This window comes from Camelus bactrianus, chromosome 1, assembly GCF_048773025.1.
Source record: "Camelus bactrianus isolate YW-2024 breed Bactrian camel chromosome 1, ASM4877302v1, whole genome shotgun sequence".
Taxonomy (NCBI): domain Eukaryota; kingdom Metazoa; phylum Chordata; class Mammalia; order Artiodactyla; family Camelidae; genus Camelus; species Camelus bactrianus.
This window is the reverse complement of record NC_133539.1, coordinates 59,953,347-59,971,649: the sequence shown is the minus strand read 5'-3', so window position 1 is coordinate 59,971,649 and position 18,303 is coordinate 59,953,347. Positions and strand designations below refer to the sequence as shown.

The 18,303-nt window shown below is 47.1% G+C and overlaps 1 protein-coding gene across 18 annotated transcripts in view; it reads right to left on the bottom strand.

Annotated features, from left to right (window-relative positions):
• The window catches only part of KALRN (kalirin RhoGEF kinase), a 616,794-nt gene that overhangs the window by 24,503 nt on the left and 573,988 nt on the right, over positions 1-18,303 (bottom strand). For 10 of the 18 annotated variants that reach the window (XM_074364788.1, XM_074364796.1, XM_074364790.1 and 7 more), the window contains 2 exons: positions 17,447-17,700; positions 16,624-17,156 (listed from right to left, as the gene is read on the bottom strand). In XM_074364788.1, the coding sequence (XP_074220889.1) occupies positions 17,138-17,156; positions 17,447-17,700 (273 nt within the window). In that variant the 3' untranslated portion in view covers positions 16,624-17,137. Of the gene's footprint in view, positions 1-12,625; positions 12,686-13,787; positions 13,912-16,623; positions 17,162-17,442; positions 17,701-18,303 lie in introns of those variants that run through there. The other 8 variants (XM_074364799.1, XM_074364809.1, XM_074364818.1 and 5 more) reach the window with 3 other exon arrangements.

Sequence of the window (18,303 nt, the reverse complement as noted above, 5' to 3'; positions counted from 1 at the left end):
CTTGGCAAAGAATGAGTCTTCCACGACTAGTTAAATAAAGATGACCTACTTCTAATCTCCCTTTTGCTAAGAGGCCCACTGTGGCAGTGGTTTATCTCAATAGTTTATCTTGCAAAAGCCTTCTTTTCTTCATAATGAAGCCAGAAGGTCTCCTGTGCCTTCCCTGTTGGGGCACTCACGTTTCTCTCTGATTTACCCATGCAAACTTGGTTTCTGTGTGGGTTTTCCCTTCTACAGGCAACCATATGAGCACTTTGGAAAAAAGATATTATTTCTTCTTTTGAGTTCCCCTCTGCAAACCGACCGCCCACATCTACCACCAAGGTTTTTCACAGAGCGAACTGCAGAAAACTCTTGCAACGCCAAGTCCTGGGGCTGAGTGTCTCAAGACTGACCACCGCAGAGCCCTCTGCTAGTTTCAAAAGGTCACTCACACCTCTGCCCCCGCTTACTTTTAAATCAGTGGTTCTCAATCCTTGACCCAGGTGGCTTAAAAAACACAGTAACAAGCCAATGCCTGGGCCTCATGCCTAGAAATTGTTTTAATTGGTGTGAAGTGAGGTTGAAATCAGGAAGTTTGAAAGCCGCCTCAGGTGAATCAACACACAGCCTAGTTTGAGGAAAGCTGCTGAAAATGCCCCTCTATCCAATGGAACTGATCTTAGATAAACCCACTTCCTGCCCCTGAGGCTTCTCTGGAATGGAGCAGGGGAAGCCTGGGGCATTTGGTAAAAGCCACTGCTTTGTCCACATCTTACAGACTCCCTCTCTGTGAGGAGCCCCTGGGCAGTGGCAGAGGGAGAAGGAGTGGTTCCAGTTGAACAATTAAATAAACCACCAGCACGCAAGGCGGGCATGGCAGGCAGCACGGCCTCCCTTGCAGGGGAAGCTGGGGAAGCCAGGAATTGATCCACCTGGTTTAGGTGAGTCAGGAGAATGACATTGAACTAGTCGTTTCATATGCAAAGAAAAGGAAACCAGGAATATTTCCCAGACGTTAATAGTGGTTTTCTCAGGGTGATGGGATGAAGGGTGACTGTCCCCCTCATTCAAAAAGCATTGTCTTCTCTAGGCTGGTGTAAGGTTTTCTAGATACAGAGATGCTAAGACAAAGGTCCTGACCTCAGGATTTATAAAACAACTGAATGCTGCGTGATTTTTTTTTCCTTTTTCTTCTTACCTGAGTTTTCCAAATATTCTGCAGTCAGTATGTTTCACTTTTGTAATTATTTTTTTTAATAGAAAAAAGGTGCAGTTAGAGCTATTAGACTGTAGCTTCCTCAAGGACAGGATCTGTTTGTTATTCAGCTTTGTACCTCAGGTCTCTAGCCCCTGGTCTGCCTCGTAACGGGCATTTAATTCGTGTTGGTTGAATGAATATTTGACCTATGTCCTCATTTCAGATTCATACACAGAATCCGGAAAAGATCTATAAAATAATTACTTCTGGGTATATTACTAATCATATTTGACTAAAGACTGTTTGCAAACACAGTGGAATGCAAACTTTTTGGAAAATGATTTAAAAACCATAAAATACATAGCCTCTGAGGGAGGAGGTTCCTAGTGGGGTGTGGCGCTGGAGGGATGGTAAACTCTGGGAGCAGCAGAGCACATAGTATCCAGACCCTAAGCCAGACGTGATCTCTTGCCTTGAACAACATTCCCAAGCAGCTTAGGCCCTGGTTTTATCTGTAAAGTGGGGACAGTAATGCCCACCCGGAAAGCTGTTTGACAGAAGGAATTAATCTATTTGATGATTTTTTGAGCCGACCCTGCTAGGTGGTGGCTGGCGTCCAGCCGGGAGTGAGGCAGAATGCTGACTGTCCTCAGTGGGCCAGCAGTCCAGTGGGGAAGATGGAATTCAGTGACATCTCCGTGCCCAGGACGGTGCCCGGCTGATGTTAATAACCAGCTTCAGCAAACATGAAGGACTGCCCTCTCCCTCGTCCTACTCCTGCTCAATCAGAGGGACTCCAGGGTTAAAAAGAGTTGGGGATGTGGCCAGCTCTGTATTTCCCATCTTGATGGGACTCCAGAAGGGAGCACTGAGTCCACACCAGGAGTCTCAGTGAGGAGATGGATGACAAATGGAAGAGACAAATAGCAGTCTCCTACATTATAAACATGTAGTGGGCTGTCATAAACCTGCACTGTGGCAGTACTTTTATAAATGCCCCCAGCTGCTGCTTAGAGAATTCTTGCCTTATTTTTCTTTCTCATCACAACTCCACTGGTGATGTCTGTTATTGAACACAGGCACCATTTAAAAAGAAAATCTTCCTAGTTTGGGTGTAGACCTTAGTGGGGACCTTGGAGAGAAAGGCTGTCCATATGGCTTAACTGCAGGTTCTCCATCTAGAAGAGGCTAGTGGGAAGCACCCATCTTCACACCTCTGCGGCTCGGCCGGCCCAGGTGTTGCTGATAAGAGTAATACCATCTCTGATTTGTTTACGTTATATAGTTGGCACAAACTACTCATAAATTCCTTCATTTGCTCCTTCAGAACTCTGGAGGAAGTGCCGAGCAGGTGTTATTTATTCCTACTTCCAGAGGCAACAGGGAAGTAAGTGTAAGATCACGGGGACAGTGACAGAGGACTGGCTCTGAGCCCTCCTTCCACCTCAGCATTCAGTGCTGAGGCCAGATCTTGGGAAAAGCATCGTGAAACTGTCATCAATGTCAAAGTTCTGCCTGCTGACCTGTGCTCCCCAGCCTTGCTCCCCATCACGGGAGTCCTCCTCTTTCCTCCAGCAAGGACCAAGAGCCTGGGAATATCCACACTAATGTTTCTCTAACTGTGACTCTGAATTATGCCCATAGGAGATTCCGCCCTCATTTTTTTCTCTTTCTCCTTTGAAGCAAATCAGAGTATGACGTGGAGGAGGGTCATGACGACCTTCTCACACGGTGTCTTTATATTTGTCTATGGCTCCCTATGGACTCGAAGGCCCATGCGGGCAAGGGCCACGTTTCGTTCACTGTCATTGCTGCAGAGCCTAGCACAGTACTTGGCACATATGTGCTCCACTGATACTTGTCAATCAATGAAAATGTAAAATGGTGGAGGTTCTAATTTGGGAGAGAAGAGTTGAGAAAATGCCTTGCCGTGGACTTGCAGTGTTCTCCTATTTCCATTAATCTGGAATGCGACTTGTTCTGGACTCTCACTGGTCCGTCAGGGTCTGAGATTTAGCCAAGAGTGATCCTCACCTCCTCTCTGCTCTTTCAGAGGCTGGTACCCGTGGCTCTGGTCAGTGCTGCCAGCTATCACAACATCGTCCCTGCATGTTGACTGCCCTACTGGACTTGTGAACCCTTTGAAGATAGTAACCTGTTTATGGGGTCTATGTACCGCCTGCCATATTGCTTAACATAGCACCTTGCACATAGCAGAAGATCAGATAGTATTTGTTAAGTCAAATTAACCGAGGTCACTCCATGAGTCGACTAGAATTTAGGTCTGACCACCTTGTCTGGTGTGTGCGGGGACCTGGGGTATCAGCCTGGGCCCTGAAGGGTTAATCATAAGCTGTACATATTTCTTGAAACCCAATGTTTTCCTTCCTTAGAACCAGTTTGGGGGCCCGTGTAGAGGCCTGGGCGGGAAAAAGGAGAGATCTGGAATCCGAAATGGAAGCGGCTGAGGAAGAAAGATAACGTCGTTCTCTCTCTGGGAGACCCGCGTACAGGGAGGAGGAGGCTGGTATACACAGTGTGGGAAAGAGCTGCTTAGGAATCTGGTTTTATTTGAACAGCAGAGGGCGGCAGGTGGTAGAGCATCCTCCCAGAGCCGGCACAACACAGTCCAGCAGCAACTTGGTTCTTCCTTCTCGAGAGAGTTCCAGCCATTTTCTTGATTTTTCTTTAAAATAGGAGGGCAGTGCCATAACAGGAAAGAATTACAGGTAAAATCAACCAGCAATGAACAACATGCTGAGCTCTGAGGAAATCTTGAGTCTATTTTTCTTGCCAGTCAGGGTCCAAGATTCTGACTCCACGACCTGAGAGTGAGGATGAAATCCTCATCTGCCTAGAAAACCAGGCGCCAGAACTCACTCCAGAAGGAAAATACCTGCTTTTTTCTAAATCCCGCATCACCAGTCACAAAACACAGTTCAAAACTACATACCGAGGATGCTGAAGGAATAAAAATGGTCAAACAAAACTCCAATCAAAAGTCCTAAACTTGACTCAGAGCTGTCTTGAATGAAGCAAAATTTCTATACTCTGCCTCCTCTTCCTAGTCTCTTTGTGCTTGTTTCATGTGAATCCATGTTCAGAGGAGGAAGGAAAGGGATTTTAGATGATTTTAGGTGATGAGATTTGGTAATAAAATGAACAGATACCAGACAAACAATTTCTAAAAACTGAGGTATGATTTCTGGTTTGGAGGTTTAACCCTTCGTGTTTTCAATCTGGCCAAACCAGATATGATTTTCTAACTTTTTAGAAAACATTTCTCTAAAAATTTGGAAAATATTCCAACCTCTGCTCATCTCTAAGAGGACATAAAACAAGCTGCAAATAAACAAACAAAAAAACCCCAAAAAACAAAAAAAACCCCACACAAACGCAACAATCCCAAAAAGCAATAGAATGCTCTTTTTGAACCAGTTCCTTACCTCCCAAGTATTTTCTTTATCATTAAGCTCTAAGTATTTTTTCTTCAACCATAATTTTTTCTTTGACCCAACTGTAATAGAAATGTTTTAAAATTTACAAATGTATGAAATTAAAAAAAATTATCTTCTTACTATTGATTTCCAACTTAACCTCATTGTGGTTGGAGAACTTGGTCTATAAGACACTGATTCCTTGATTTTTGTTGGCTCTGGCTTAAAGAGTAAAACACGGTCAATTTTTGTAAAAAGTCCCGTGTGTCCCTGAGAAGAACGCAGAGACACCAGTTGTTGGGTATAGTTCTCTATGAATGCCTGTGTGTCAAGCACATTGTTTTATGGGGATTTCTAGTCCAAATCTCTCTCCTATCTCTCCTTGGTATTTTGCTTAGACAACATTAAGAATGTCCTCAAAAATAAAAGGACAAAAATATGACTTTCAACAGAATAATGAAAAAAATCTACCACCTCTCCCACAAATAGTTGAGAGGAAAGGAACTGAAAGGTGGTTTGCTGCTGTGCACGCATTGGCCTCACGGTGGGGGAGCTCAGCCCACGAGAAGCCTGTCAGGAGAGGGGCTGGGGTTGCAGGGTGGGACGGTGTGGTGGTGGTGTTCTGCCTTCCCTTCTGCAACTCCCCTTTCCAACTTGGAAGCCAAGATCTTGACTTTGGATAAAGACTTTAGGGAATGAATATGCTGGGGTCTCATCCCTTAATGATTGACCTTGATCATATCCCTATTCCCCAAACTTCTCTTACTGAGTGAACCAGCCTCCCAGAGTCTGTGGACCCACAACAGGTCAAACTTTGCCCCGAGGACATGGGAGAGGGGAAGGCTGATTCCGGGGAACTCCCACACCCGACGGTGCTCCCCTGACATCCCGGGCAGCACTCAGCCGCTTTCACTGCTGCTTCTTCCTGTTCCTTCTCGGCCTCTCACTAGCACTCATTCCTCTCCCTGGCCAGGCCATCAGGCATTTTCCACCTTTCACTAGGTCCTCTGCAACCGCGCTCCAACAGGCCTGCCCGTCCCCACTGTTCTTAGTTAGGTGCCAGTTATCTTCCTAAAGTACAGAATGAATCCCCCGGACTCTGCCTAACAACCTTCCACTGCTCCTCACTGTCCACTGGGTCAAGTCCAGGCTTCCTAGCAAGTCCCCTGAGGCCTTCAGAGTCTGGTTCCAACTCACCTGCCAGGCTCTGTCTCCTACAACTCTTCCCACATACACCCAGGTCCCCAGACCGAATTCTCTTCTCAAGATGTGCCAGGCATTTTCATACCCCAGGGCCTTTGCTCAAGCCCCTTCCTCACCCTTACCCTTCTCCAAGATGGTTTACATCCTATTAGTCCATCCAACCCTAACCCTGCCATCGTGTGAAGCCAGTGACCATGCTCACAGGCATCCTGGGAGACAGGTTGTGAATGCACAACCTTGGGAAGTTCCTTAACCGCTTTGTGCTCTCTCACCTGTCAGACAAAAATAATCATAACAGTACCTATGTCATGATGCTGTTGGGAGGAAAGAATTCAGTACGGAGCCAGGTACACAGGAGAGACTGAGAGAGTAGCTACTACTATTACCCCAGTGCCTGAGTGGGTGTTTAAATACCCACTGAACAAATACATGAATGCTCCTGCCTCTATTAGAGCACGTTTTGAAATCCGCTATATAACATAGGCATTTAATCAAAACTGCTTACAGTCACATGGAGGGACGTGATCTCACATAATCTGTTGGCCCTTTATAGTATTCACTGTGATACTGTGTTAACCAACTTTTGTTAACTTGAATTTACTAGGAAATCACGTTGAGTGAGTCTGTAGGTGAACCCTGATGCCGTGGGGTGTGGGAAAGGGAGGCGGTAGCCTTTGCTCCTCTCAGAGCTGGTTCTCAGAGCAACTTCTCCCAGGTCAGTGGCACCTTGTAATCTTATTAGTGAGTGACACACATGAAATGGGCTAGGCCTCCAGAGGGTGAGGGTGCCATTGGACACGCATGGCTAGGTGACTGTGCTGGCCTGAGAAACCAGTGCAGACATTTCCAGCCCTTGAAACTGGACCTCTTTCTTGGCTTCTGTGGCTGGACTCCTGAGTCACTGGGAAAGGGTGTGGGTGAGGCCAGATAATCACCCCAACTGTCAAGAGATTAAAAAAGTTGTTGAGGAAGAAATTCTCCTCCAACAAGCAGATGTGCAACAAGGAAGGGCCTGAACCTGACCGTCCTTAAGAAAGTACCTGGGCCTCACGTGGGGAGCAGACTTCCTATCATGTGCCAAGTTCGGCTCTCTACCCAGGAGAGCAAAATCTTTGGCCATCACACCTTAGCTCTGCACCATAACCAAGACCTGCTCTTTTTATTTGTTGCATGACCATGACCTCTCTGAACCTCTTCCCTCCAGGAGGGTAAGAAAACCTCATCTTCCCCAAGTGGTTGGAAGAAATAGAAACCATAACAGATGTGACCACGCAGTAGAAGACCTTGTAATTAATTCTCCTGGGAGAGAGAAACCCCAGCTCCATCTAGCTAAATGCCCTCCTCCCAGTGGCAGAATATAAATCAATCTGCATGGAGAGTTAGAACAAAGCTAGGAAAAAAGGTGAGTCTTTGGGCCAAACCTATCAGATCTATTACAAGGAAAATATTTTGTAAAAATAAAACGGGAGGAATGTGAGGCTCCACTTTCTTTTCTCCAGAGTTCTTTTCATAAAAAAAAATTCTTTTTATAAAATGCAGAAACAGGCACTGATGGAAACACACTGCTGATGCCAGGAGGTCAGTCACCTGACTAGGGGCATAAAAATTTCCTTCAATCTGTCTGGCCAGGTTATTTTGAAGCTCTGAATCTGGGACAAGGAGCCAAGGCGGCTGAGGAGGGAGCAGCAGGCTTGCTCTTTGAAGATATGGAAGCTGTGGCTAGGGAACTATGGGTTTGGGGAGGGAAGGAAGGGTCAGCTCTGGACACTCAAACCCTTTCCAGAGCCAGGAGTGGGCACTGCAGCTGGGTCTCAGGGGGAAATGCACCCAGGCCATTCCTGCCATACCCCCGGCAAAGCAAGTTTCAGGAGCAAAAGCACCTCCCCTTCTGTTGGGGTCTGTTTTCAGAGTCAGCAGTTCGGGAGAGGGAAGTCTTTGGATATCACACTTTAGCTCTGCATGGGGCTCATAGGGTTCACACCAATTACATAAACGCCTGTGCCCTCGCCCTCAGAGCTGTGCCGCCTCCCACAGAAAACCGAGGCTCAGAAAGCCTGACTGGCCTGAGGCCTCACAGCTGACTGTCTCCAGACTGGAGTCCAGGTTTTCTAGCTCCCGTTCCAGGGTTCTTTCCATGTGATACTGCCTTTGTGTGATTTTTAAGTCATACTTTAGCCTTGGAGAGCTGGGAGGGGCAGGAAAGATATTCCTCTTTGTTGAGCTGGAAAATTGAATAACAAATTCAAGCAGAAAAAGTGGTACCAGAAGGCAGGCCTTCTTGTCTGCCAGGATCTGTGTTTTAGATGAAAAATAACCTGGAAATGGGGGCTCCAAGAGGGGAGCAGAATATGGTATAGGTGGGGGGACAAGGGCCAGGGAAAACCAGACACTGCCTGCAGGGCACCTGCTCATTTTCAAACAGAACAGTACAACTTCCTCTGCCTCAGTTTCTCCTCCTAGTCTCCAAAGAGGTGAGAGGGATGGAGAACAAAGGAGAGCTGTTGCGTAGTGGGTACAGTTTCAGTTTGGGATGATGAAGCAGTCCTGGAAGTGAGCGATGGGGATGGTTGTGCAGCATGGTGAAAGTACTTAAAGCCACTTAAAAAAGGTTCAATGGCAAATTTTATGTCATGTATATTTCACAATAAAAAAATAAATAAATGAAGGGGGATAGGGTTAACTAACAATTTCTAAGTTTGTCAATGATTCTTACACTAATTGGAAACTTCCTTCCAAATTAGCTTCACTGTTTCAAATATTTTTTCTCCCACAGGATCCTAACCCCGTTTTTACCACAGAAAGCAACCCCCTGAGCTAAATATCTGGTGGCCGGCATTATGATCGCACTTAGTCTGTGTCATGGATAAGGCTGGCCCCGAGTTAAATGGCTGAGGCAGAGACGTAGTCTTTTTGGAATCATGACAACCTCTTACTCTGATGGATTGACCATCTCTGCTACAAGTATTCAGGAAAAAAAATTAAGATGCTTTAATTCATTGGCCTTGACATGAAAGCTGGGTTGAGACAGTCTTTGTCCCTGAAGACAGAGGCCCGAGTCTGGGAGGGTGGTTCAGGCCTTCCGACGCCAGCGTATGATGCAGCCAAGTGTCAGTGCTGGGGTTGGAGGGTAGGTGCCCAAACCCAAGCACTGACAGTCTTCAGACAACTTTTCAGAGGTGGCACAGATGTGGGAACCTGTGTGTCCTGGGTCCCAGGAGAAACCCAGACTTTTCAGATGCGGGAGTTAGCTAAGCAGGCAGATGCTGGGCCTCGAGCCTGGACCCTGGCTCCAGCCTGGTGTCAGTGCAGACACTGGGCAGGGGCAGGGTGAGAAGCTGGTAGGTGGGTATGTGGTGCCAGCCTATCATCACGCCTGCCCACCTTGTCCTAGAAGGCAATCAGCAGTCTAAGCTCTATGGGAAAAAATGAATAGTCACTTGTTCCCAAGAGAGCCTAGTGTTTGCTTTTCAGCCTGATTTGACTCTTCTTCCATGTATAGACACTTCTCTTATACACACTACCCCCTCCACTCTGCCCCTCGAAGTGTCATCAGTGCAAGGTTAAGAAGGAAGCTCAACTAGGGGCAGATTCTCGTCATTTTTAGAACAGTTCCCTCGAGGTATGCTTACGGATCAGCAGGAGGGAAGGGGGGTGGCAGGCCACGATGGGATCGCATAGACCCGGAGACAGTCTTGCGGGGCTGCTGGCGTGGCTTGCGGTGCTGGGAGTGGGAGGTGGGTTTGTATTTGAGAGTATTCACAAGCGTGTCTCTACAGGGGCAGAAAAAGGATGTTCACATTAGAGCAGAATGGCCTCCCTTTACATAACTAGGTGTTCTCGGAAAGCTGTGTAAATTGGATTCCAAGGATCCAAGGTGCTTTATTTTCCTCTTAATTAGCTTTGAAGGATGTGCCTACAGATGTACCTAAAGCAATACGTTAGGAATATGCCAGCCCTGAGAGTATCAAGCAGCTGGTGTGTGAGCAAAGACCCTGGGGAAACTGCTTCTTAAAGGAACCCTTTAATCTACCAATTGAGAATAAGTAAAGAGTGCTTTGGCAGTGATGCTCGTGTAGAGGCCAGAGATAAGAGCCCATACACCTGTAGGCTGGGAGCCAACATACTGGCATCAGGTCAAGGGCAGGCATTTGGCAGGGCAGGACTCAGCATTCAGAGATCTAACACTGACAGTGCTTGGGGTGCGTGGCCGGGATGTCCGCTGGGATCCCAGCCCCAGTGGCTTTTAGCACAGGCCAGGGGAGTTGCTGTTCAGCTCAGCAGTGCACAGAGACATGCTCCCAATGAGACACCACCTATCCCAGTCATCAGGCTCAAAGACAGGAGTGGGGCTAGGGGGCCAGGCTGGGCCTCGTAAAGATGCCCAAAGCTATCAATTTAGCAGCAAGCATCCTTTATGAGGTGGCTGGCCACCTATTTCTCAAACTGGGTCTTTAAGGAATAGCTCTTTTCAGTAGGCATTCCCAGCCATTTTCTTCTGCGGTGGACACTGCAAGAAAGTTCTACCTACCTATCCCTTGAGAAAGTTCTCAAATCACATTGAACGGGTTATCTTATCTGTTATCTGTGTCTGAAAATACTAAGCCAGCAGGGCCAAGATGCCTGCTTTCCCTCAGCACCTGCATATGTGCTCCAAGTTAATTTCAGCATGGCAACACAGTTCAGAAGAGCTCACGGATCCTTAGAAGGATCCGTATGGAATATACAAGGGCTGCAGGCATGCCTGCTGCAGGGACCTTGGCTTAACTAGAATATCTGCAGCTTCCAACCATATGCCTCCTCAAGAGTTCCAGTTCTGCCTCAAAGACTGTATTTGAAAACCTTTTGAAACGCATCAACATCATTTTTGACTTCACTCTATTCAGCGTTGCCATCTTAATACCTTTCCTTATGCACCCATAGCATCTCTCTGGACCCATGTGACTCAGCCCATGCAGAGGGCTGCAAGCCTTGGAGGAATGAGAATACCAGAAATGCGTGCAATTCACAAATCAGGGCTAAGACGCGTGCGCACGCCCATGCAGAAGCTTTTGCTTATCTAAGAATAGAATGGAACACTGGATTACATCAGTTAACCCTCTCAGTGTCTGTTGCTCTCACCTGGCCCCACATTCCCCTGTGACCAATTTTTCCTTTAAAGAGCAGAGTGGGAAAGTCTCCCTAGTCCACCAGAGCTGAAAAAATGTCCCAAATTGCCTTCTGGAACACAGATACCCGGCTTTGCCCCTCCCTCTGCCTGGCCTTCCTCTATGTATTTGCAGATGACATTTTCAATACATGCCTGCAACACTTAGGTCTGGAGATACAGGTGCCATGAGGCATCTACAAGCTGTCAGGTGTGGGCTCCATGACAGCTGGTGCCTATCCTATGAAAAGCAAGGAAAGCAGAGCCAGAAATGTCCCCCACCTTCCTCATTCTCTAAGATACATTTAGGCTACAAACGCCATATCCGCTTCTTCCCACAGGGGAGCACTGCACTGACCTACACCTGCCAGATTTAGCTCTGTGGCAATACCCACATCCCCAGGGAACTGATCTATCTTGGCAGAACTCCTACTTGCAACCACTTGTCTCTGGCCTGATTCAACTCAACTGTTGTCTTCCATAGCGACTTACCCCTTCTTGAGCCACATGGTCTTCCTTGGGTTTTGTGGTGGTTGTCATAATATGGTGGTAGGTTTTTTTGGGATTAGGTCAAGTTAGAATAATAATAATAAAGGTCCATCTAGTTAAGTGGAAAGCATAGAGCTATAAAAATGAACAGGTTTTAAAAAAATCTCCATTTTGTGCATAGAGGAAATCTCTAAACTTCTATCCATTATTAGGGATGTGGGCACAGATTTGGAGAAAGACATTTCAATTTAGTCTGAAGGACAAAATGACAGGGAAAGCCAGCTCCACGTTTGCTCCAATTCTCTAGGGCTTGTAAATTGATGATGCTTGTCACTCAGTGGCAAGCCATGTAAGAGTCCTGTTTCTACACCTCCCAACAGTCCCCAGCCTAGAAGGAGTTGGAAGTTAATTCGATGTTCTTGTTGTTGGAGGTGTTGGTTCTGCTCCCACATCCCTGTAACCCTAGAGTATGAGAAAGGCCCCTGGGCAGCGTCTCAGCCTCCAGGACTCTCTTGAGGTCTTTGCCAGGCCTCCACGAGGGACGCTGTTCCCAGGGCTCTTTCCCTTCACGGCAGGCACAGCCGGGCCCAGGAGCCCCGGGGGCTGGGCAAAGGCGGGTTCTGGAGTTGCTGCAATAGCTCCTCATTTACTATTGGCCAGCTACACACAGCGCCCAGGGGCCAGGTCATCCAACAAATGGACGGAAGCAATGACTTTGCTGGAGCCTTGAGGGAGGACTAGGTCCCAGCAGAACATAAAGGAGAAAGAAAAAAGATGAAAAGGGAGGAGAGAGAAACTAAAACGAATGGGTTCTTATCTTTAGCTGGGAACCAACCACTCTTTAGCAAGCTGTTCTCCATGCAGAAATGTGTTTCCAGTTATGAAGCTGGAGATTTTCTACATGAAGTCAAATTCGCCAAAGAAGAAAATATTATGCGAGCACTCGAGAGAACCAGAAGCTTGGAAAAAGATATCTAGGTAGAGTTTTCTATCAAAATCAAACTGAATTATTTCGTTTTGTTTTGTCTTGGTTTTTAAGTGGGATGGGACACCCAGAGGTGCCCTCACGTCACAATTTATCCTTGACTGGCTGGTCACTTTAGCAAGGCCACTGTTACAGAACACACGAGAAAAGACAATCATTGTAGGAAAGAGGACAATAGCTGCTTCTACCTCCATGCTAGTATTAGGGTCAAGATCATCACACTCTGACTCCTCGGAACTGTTCGTCTCCTTGATGGGCAGCATGAGGAAGGGGGAAGAAAGAGAACACAGTTAGAACACAGGCAGCTTTGGCTGGAGAGTGAGGAGAACTGGAGAGAAGCATGGACAATGGGAAATCAGGTGGAGAAATACCGGTGCTGTTAAGGTGGGGTGCGAATCACCGAGGGCGGCAGCATGCTCTTTTCGGGGAGAGGAGGCTGGGACTGTGTGGACAGCCGCTCATCTCACAGGAAATAGCAATGGAAGCAACCAAATGAAGCCTGAGTGCTGTCAAATTTAAACTTGCCTTCCTTGAGGCTGGACTTCCCAGATGAGGGTAAAGAAGAGAGTACAATTTCTTTTCCCCAAGAAGGACATTAGAATGGGTTTCGATTGTTCTTAATTTGCCGAGGAAGGGAAATAAGACTCAGGGAGATAATCACACAGTGTAATAATATTAAACAGCAGCAGTCCGATTTCCACTGTCCAGAGGCAGATCTTTTCTGAGGGCCCAATGTAGAGAAAACAGAGCATGTCGTCTCTACAGGGACTTCCAGGGTCTGCCCAAACTTAGAATCAGTGAGTTCATGGTAATTGTTGGATTATTACAAAGCACTGACTTGGGCTTCATCAATGTGCCTCTCTTCTCTGCTCATGCAGAGGCCTGAAGGTGATGGCGTCTGAATACTGGGGAAAAGAAATGAAACTTTACCAAGGACACAGTAGCCCTTAAATTCCAAACCTCAGACTTCAAAGGGTTGGAGGTTTGGAAAGCATCCTAATCTCTTTACCCTGCATGTATTTTCAAACCTAGGATACTGAATGGGCGGCCTGGGGAACTTTAGTATGAATCAAGCATCTTGCATTTCTAACAGAATAATACTGCAGATAATTTTGCTATAAAACATCTGCATAGTACACAGAGAAAGGTATAAAAGAAAAAAAGTAATACTTACTTATTTGAATCGAAGTTGCCAGGAGAAATAAAAAATAAAAAATAAATTGATCTCGCATGCAAAATCCTACTAAACTACTTCCCCTCTGGTCCCCATCCACCCGCACTGCCTCGGGAGGATGCTGCAGGGTGGGAGTGGATGAGAGGTGGGACACAGCTCCGGAATACCTTACTCACTTTAACAGAGACTTTGTTGCCCAGAATATCCTTGGGTTTACGAGGCCCTGTGGCTTCATTTTTACCCGTGTTCTCCACTTCCGCCCGCTTTCTCATGCGTAGAGTATGCCATGAACATGACTTCCTGTTGTACCAAAAAATGCACCAATCAAAATGGCAGGTCAGGGCAGACTGAGGCGGTGGGTGGGCTGGCCACCCTTTGGGTGAGTCAGTAGGTGAGGTGCTCCGGTCAAGCCCCGGCTTCAGAGGCCCCAGACCTGCACACCAGCTCCTGCGGTGGCTGGCAGCAGGTATCACCTCCAACAGGAAGTGAGTGAGGATGAACTTTGACCCCTCCTGATAGATGTGCAAGGTTGGTTGTAGCATTTCAGGAAAGTATGAGTACTGACTTATTAAACTCTACCGGGGAAGTTTTTATATCATACTGATGAGGCCTTATTATAGGACTTGGGAATTCCCTTCCTGAAGGGTGTGGTGGATGGGAGAGGATTCAGGGGGTGGGGTAGGGGTGGAGTGGAGGATAAAACAGGAAAGATAAGGGAAGTATATTCTACAGTACTTTCCCAGGATCAGATAGAAAGACCCCAAAGGGTGATGCTGAAGTTTCCATCTCACTGTTTGTATTTGGGCTGTGGCCACTCCCAAACACCACAGTACAGACAGGAGATTTTAGGGCCTTTTGCTTGACAAACAGGTGAGCACTACTCATCTATCCGCATATTTTAGGACGAAGGGTTTCTCGGCCTATGTTCTCCACATCACTCCATGTTTGTGAGTACAGGGCTCTGTCAACCCCTAAGAGGTCCTAGAATTTTCCTGTTGGGAGAAGACCCAACACGTGCTCTCAGGGATGTGAGGGCAGCAATGCCCTTTCACACTAACCTAACTTCTTTCTTCTCATGAGGGGATTGGGAGCTATTTCCTCACAGAACCATAAAGAGAGGCTCAGAGCAGGGCTCAAAGACAAAGACACCAAAAGCCAAGTCACAGACAGCATCAGGGACCATGGGCAGGCATCATCAACTTCAGGTCACAGAGTCTGGATGAAGTTCTACCATGTCTAGAATAAGTGAGGTTGGCTTTCCTGCAGTGTCTCCTTGTCAAATTTAGGCCTATGCAGACATGGCTCAATGAAAAGAGCCTTCATTAAGGGAGAGAGGGGAGAAGGAGGCCTATGAGATTGAGGAGGAAGGACGATGCTCCAAAATGTGTAGCATCTCCTCCACGGAACTCCACAAATGTCAGGATTTTAGGATGCCCTGTGGGAAGTGTTCTCAAAATATTTATCACTAAGACATGTTTCACAGTCAACTTCTTCTGAGTAGGAAAAAGCAATAGTAGTCATGTCCTCAAATTTTTTTGGAAAGTGGGCTCCTTCAAGAGGCAAGAAAGAGTCTGTTGGCCAGACCTTCTCTTGTAGTTCCTAAACAGGCAGGTTCCCTAGGGTCCCCTGCCTACCAGCTCCTTGCTTCAAGCATTGTTTCTGAGTGAGAGCCAGTCATGGAAACTAACTTCCGACAACATCACTGTTAACTTCAGACTTCATCCCATGTCTTGACCCCCAAAGCCATGTCCCTGGCTCATTCTGAGAACATCTTGAGTCAGGGAGGTCCCTGCTGAAAAGACTCCCAGGGCTGCCAGCACAGTGTGTGTGTATGTGAGTGTGGAGATAGGTTCCTGTGCTTATCGCAGCCCTGGGGGTCATTCAGTATGCTTGGTGAGAAACCAGAAATGTTACAAGTAACATTCCAAAGGGAGACTCAGTAGTACAAGCGGCAGGACCCACTCAATTTCATATTCTTCTTCCCAGAAGAACATTTCATCATGGTTTGGGGAGCTTCCATCTCTTGGCCACAAGCCCAGGGACTGATGTGGAAACAGGCTTGCAGTGACATTTATCCCGTAGGCATCACAACCAACTCGACCCTGGTGGTCACAGCAGGCCCTGGGGTGTGGTGAGTGTCCTTCACTGATAAACAGTGACAGCCACTTGTAGCCCGTCGCTCTGCTCCACCCCCACCTCATGCAAGAGCAGCTAACAAGGAGCCAAGGAACTGGTATCTAAAGCTGCTCCCTCTCACCCAGCCTGACACCCCTTCTACGGCCCCTCCTATGGTAGGTGTGAAAAAGGGACCAGAAGATGCAAAGGTGAGGAGGGAGAAGTGCTGAGTGCTCGGGTAATCAGATCACAATGTATTACAAGAGTTAGCTCTGGAAGACATTGATTAATAAGAACCTCAATGCTTTAAGGGCCTTAGTTCGCAAGGCTTTGTGAAAGGTACTGAAACCAAGGGTCTTTAGGATAAAGTGATTGGGGCCTATTGCCCTGTCGCGGCCACTACTGATTTCCAACTGGGCCTGTGGTGACCTAGAGAGGCCAGGGTGAGGTCAGCAGCCCCCTGCCCGAGCCGGAGATAGCGCCGAGGAAGTGCAGGGGTATTGGTGCTGCTGCCCAGGTGTCTACGGGATCTCCTTCACCCCAGCCACGGGGACCACGCTCAGGGAGAGCAGTGTGGGCTGAGAGCCAAAACCCCACCTCCTACCCCCATCATTAATGTACATCAACCTCTGGGTCACCCAGTTGGACGGCATCTGCTCTGCATCCTCCCTCCTCTCAGAGGTTAGATAGAATCCATGGGGGCTGTTTACAAGGGAGGGCTAGGGTGGGAGCTTTAGCGATAAAGGCACTTTTTGTGAAGGAAAAAACTGCTAATGCATTCAACCAACTCCTAAAACACAAAGAAGGAAAAAAAAAAAAAGAAGAAGAAGAATCATTTGTACAGAATGAAAAGCCCCAGAATAGTGAAATGGGGAAAAAGGGTCCACTAGTCTTGAACCTCATTAAAACATGCTCATGGTGAAAATTTATTTTACATATTTAAAATAGTACATTTAAAATTCTTAGGTACATTACAGGTACAATGTTGACCATTGTGACTCTCACTATATTGCACAGCCTGACTTCATCCATATGGGTCTCTTTAAATAGTGCAAAATACTTTATACAGGAATGTGTATGGAAGGGTCTTCGCAACCAAAATAAGGAAAAGAAATATCTTACAAATTACCATGAACATATATTAAAGTGACAGGGGAGGGGGAAAATTAAAAAAAAAAAAGTTACAATCTGTACAGAGGAATTGCCACAGACAACCAAAAAGTCCCTCTCTTCTGGGAGAAGCAGCAGGCCTCTGACCTGTACAGGTCTGGCATTTGTGCTAAGGTCATTTTTTGGTGTCAATCAAAAAAAAAATATATATATCAGTTACTTAATACAATATAAATAGAAGTCCAGTCCAGTGAATCCTGTGGTGAGTCAAATGAAGAACAGGAGGCATGCCTTTTGTCACCTAGGGTTTCAGTAGGGTTCTTTTCTTAATGAGGGTGGGGAGAAAAGAAAAAAAATAAACAGAAAATTACAAATGAAAAGGAAAGAAAAACCACCGCCACTACCACCACCACCAAGAACACTCGGAACCGTCCCGGCTGGAGGCCCCATGCTGCGCGCGGTTCCAGCGCTCAGACAGCGGTCCCCGAGGCGCTGTCAAGAGTAAGCAGCAGTAATTCCCTACCGTGTGTTTGCATTTTTGTGTTCTTTGTTTTAAATTTTTTTAAATCCACATTCACTCCTCTCCCGGGGAAGCCAACGAGGCACTTACTTGATGCTCCCGTCACTATTTTCCACGGCTGCTGTGGCTTTGGTGAGGGGCGCCAGAATACTGCCCGGGACCCAGCCCTCGGCCGCGGGGGAATGGTCGCTGGCAGGCTGGAACACCAGGCACATGTTCTGCTGGTTGACGGCAAGGACTTGGACCACCTCACCTTGGCTCACACAGATTTCATTCTCCTTCAGTGCATAGTAGTCTTTGATCACAGCCATGGATGAGGCCCCATTGCAGCCTCCTAGATCGCTCTGCCAGCAGACAAGGGCACGAGGGACACACACAAGAAGGCTGGTTCACAAGGGCTTGCTTTGCAATCTACTGTGGGGCTGAAAGCCAGCCCTCCCACTAGCATGGTGAACAGTGGGCAGAAGATTGTCTTGAGTAACGAAATCATATTCATAGACGGGCTCTGAAAACATGTTGGATAGCAGTGTCTCATATAATATTGTAACTAAGGATGAAAAGGTGGAGATACTGCCCAGCCTGGGGTGAAGGCAGGAAGCTAGAAGTCCTCCTGAGCATGCACCTTCCCGGCCGCACCCTCCAGCTGGTGGAAGGAAGACTGCGGCACAGGCACGGGGATATGTAAGCACTGGGGCGGAATGAGGTCCAGGCAAAGGTCAGGTCAGGGGTCACAATCCGCCAATGAAAAGAACACAGACTCTTTGACACATTTTTTTTTTCTTCCTTTTGAAAAGGCATTGGCCTTACTCTAAATTCTGACCCTCCTTGAGACAGGAGTAATGTTGAGACATTTGCCCAATTCAAAGACCAGGCCATCACCCATCCTGACCCAATGGCTGTGGGAACAGAACTCCTCCAGCCCCCCTGTATTCATTAATATGAGGGGT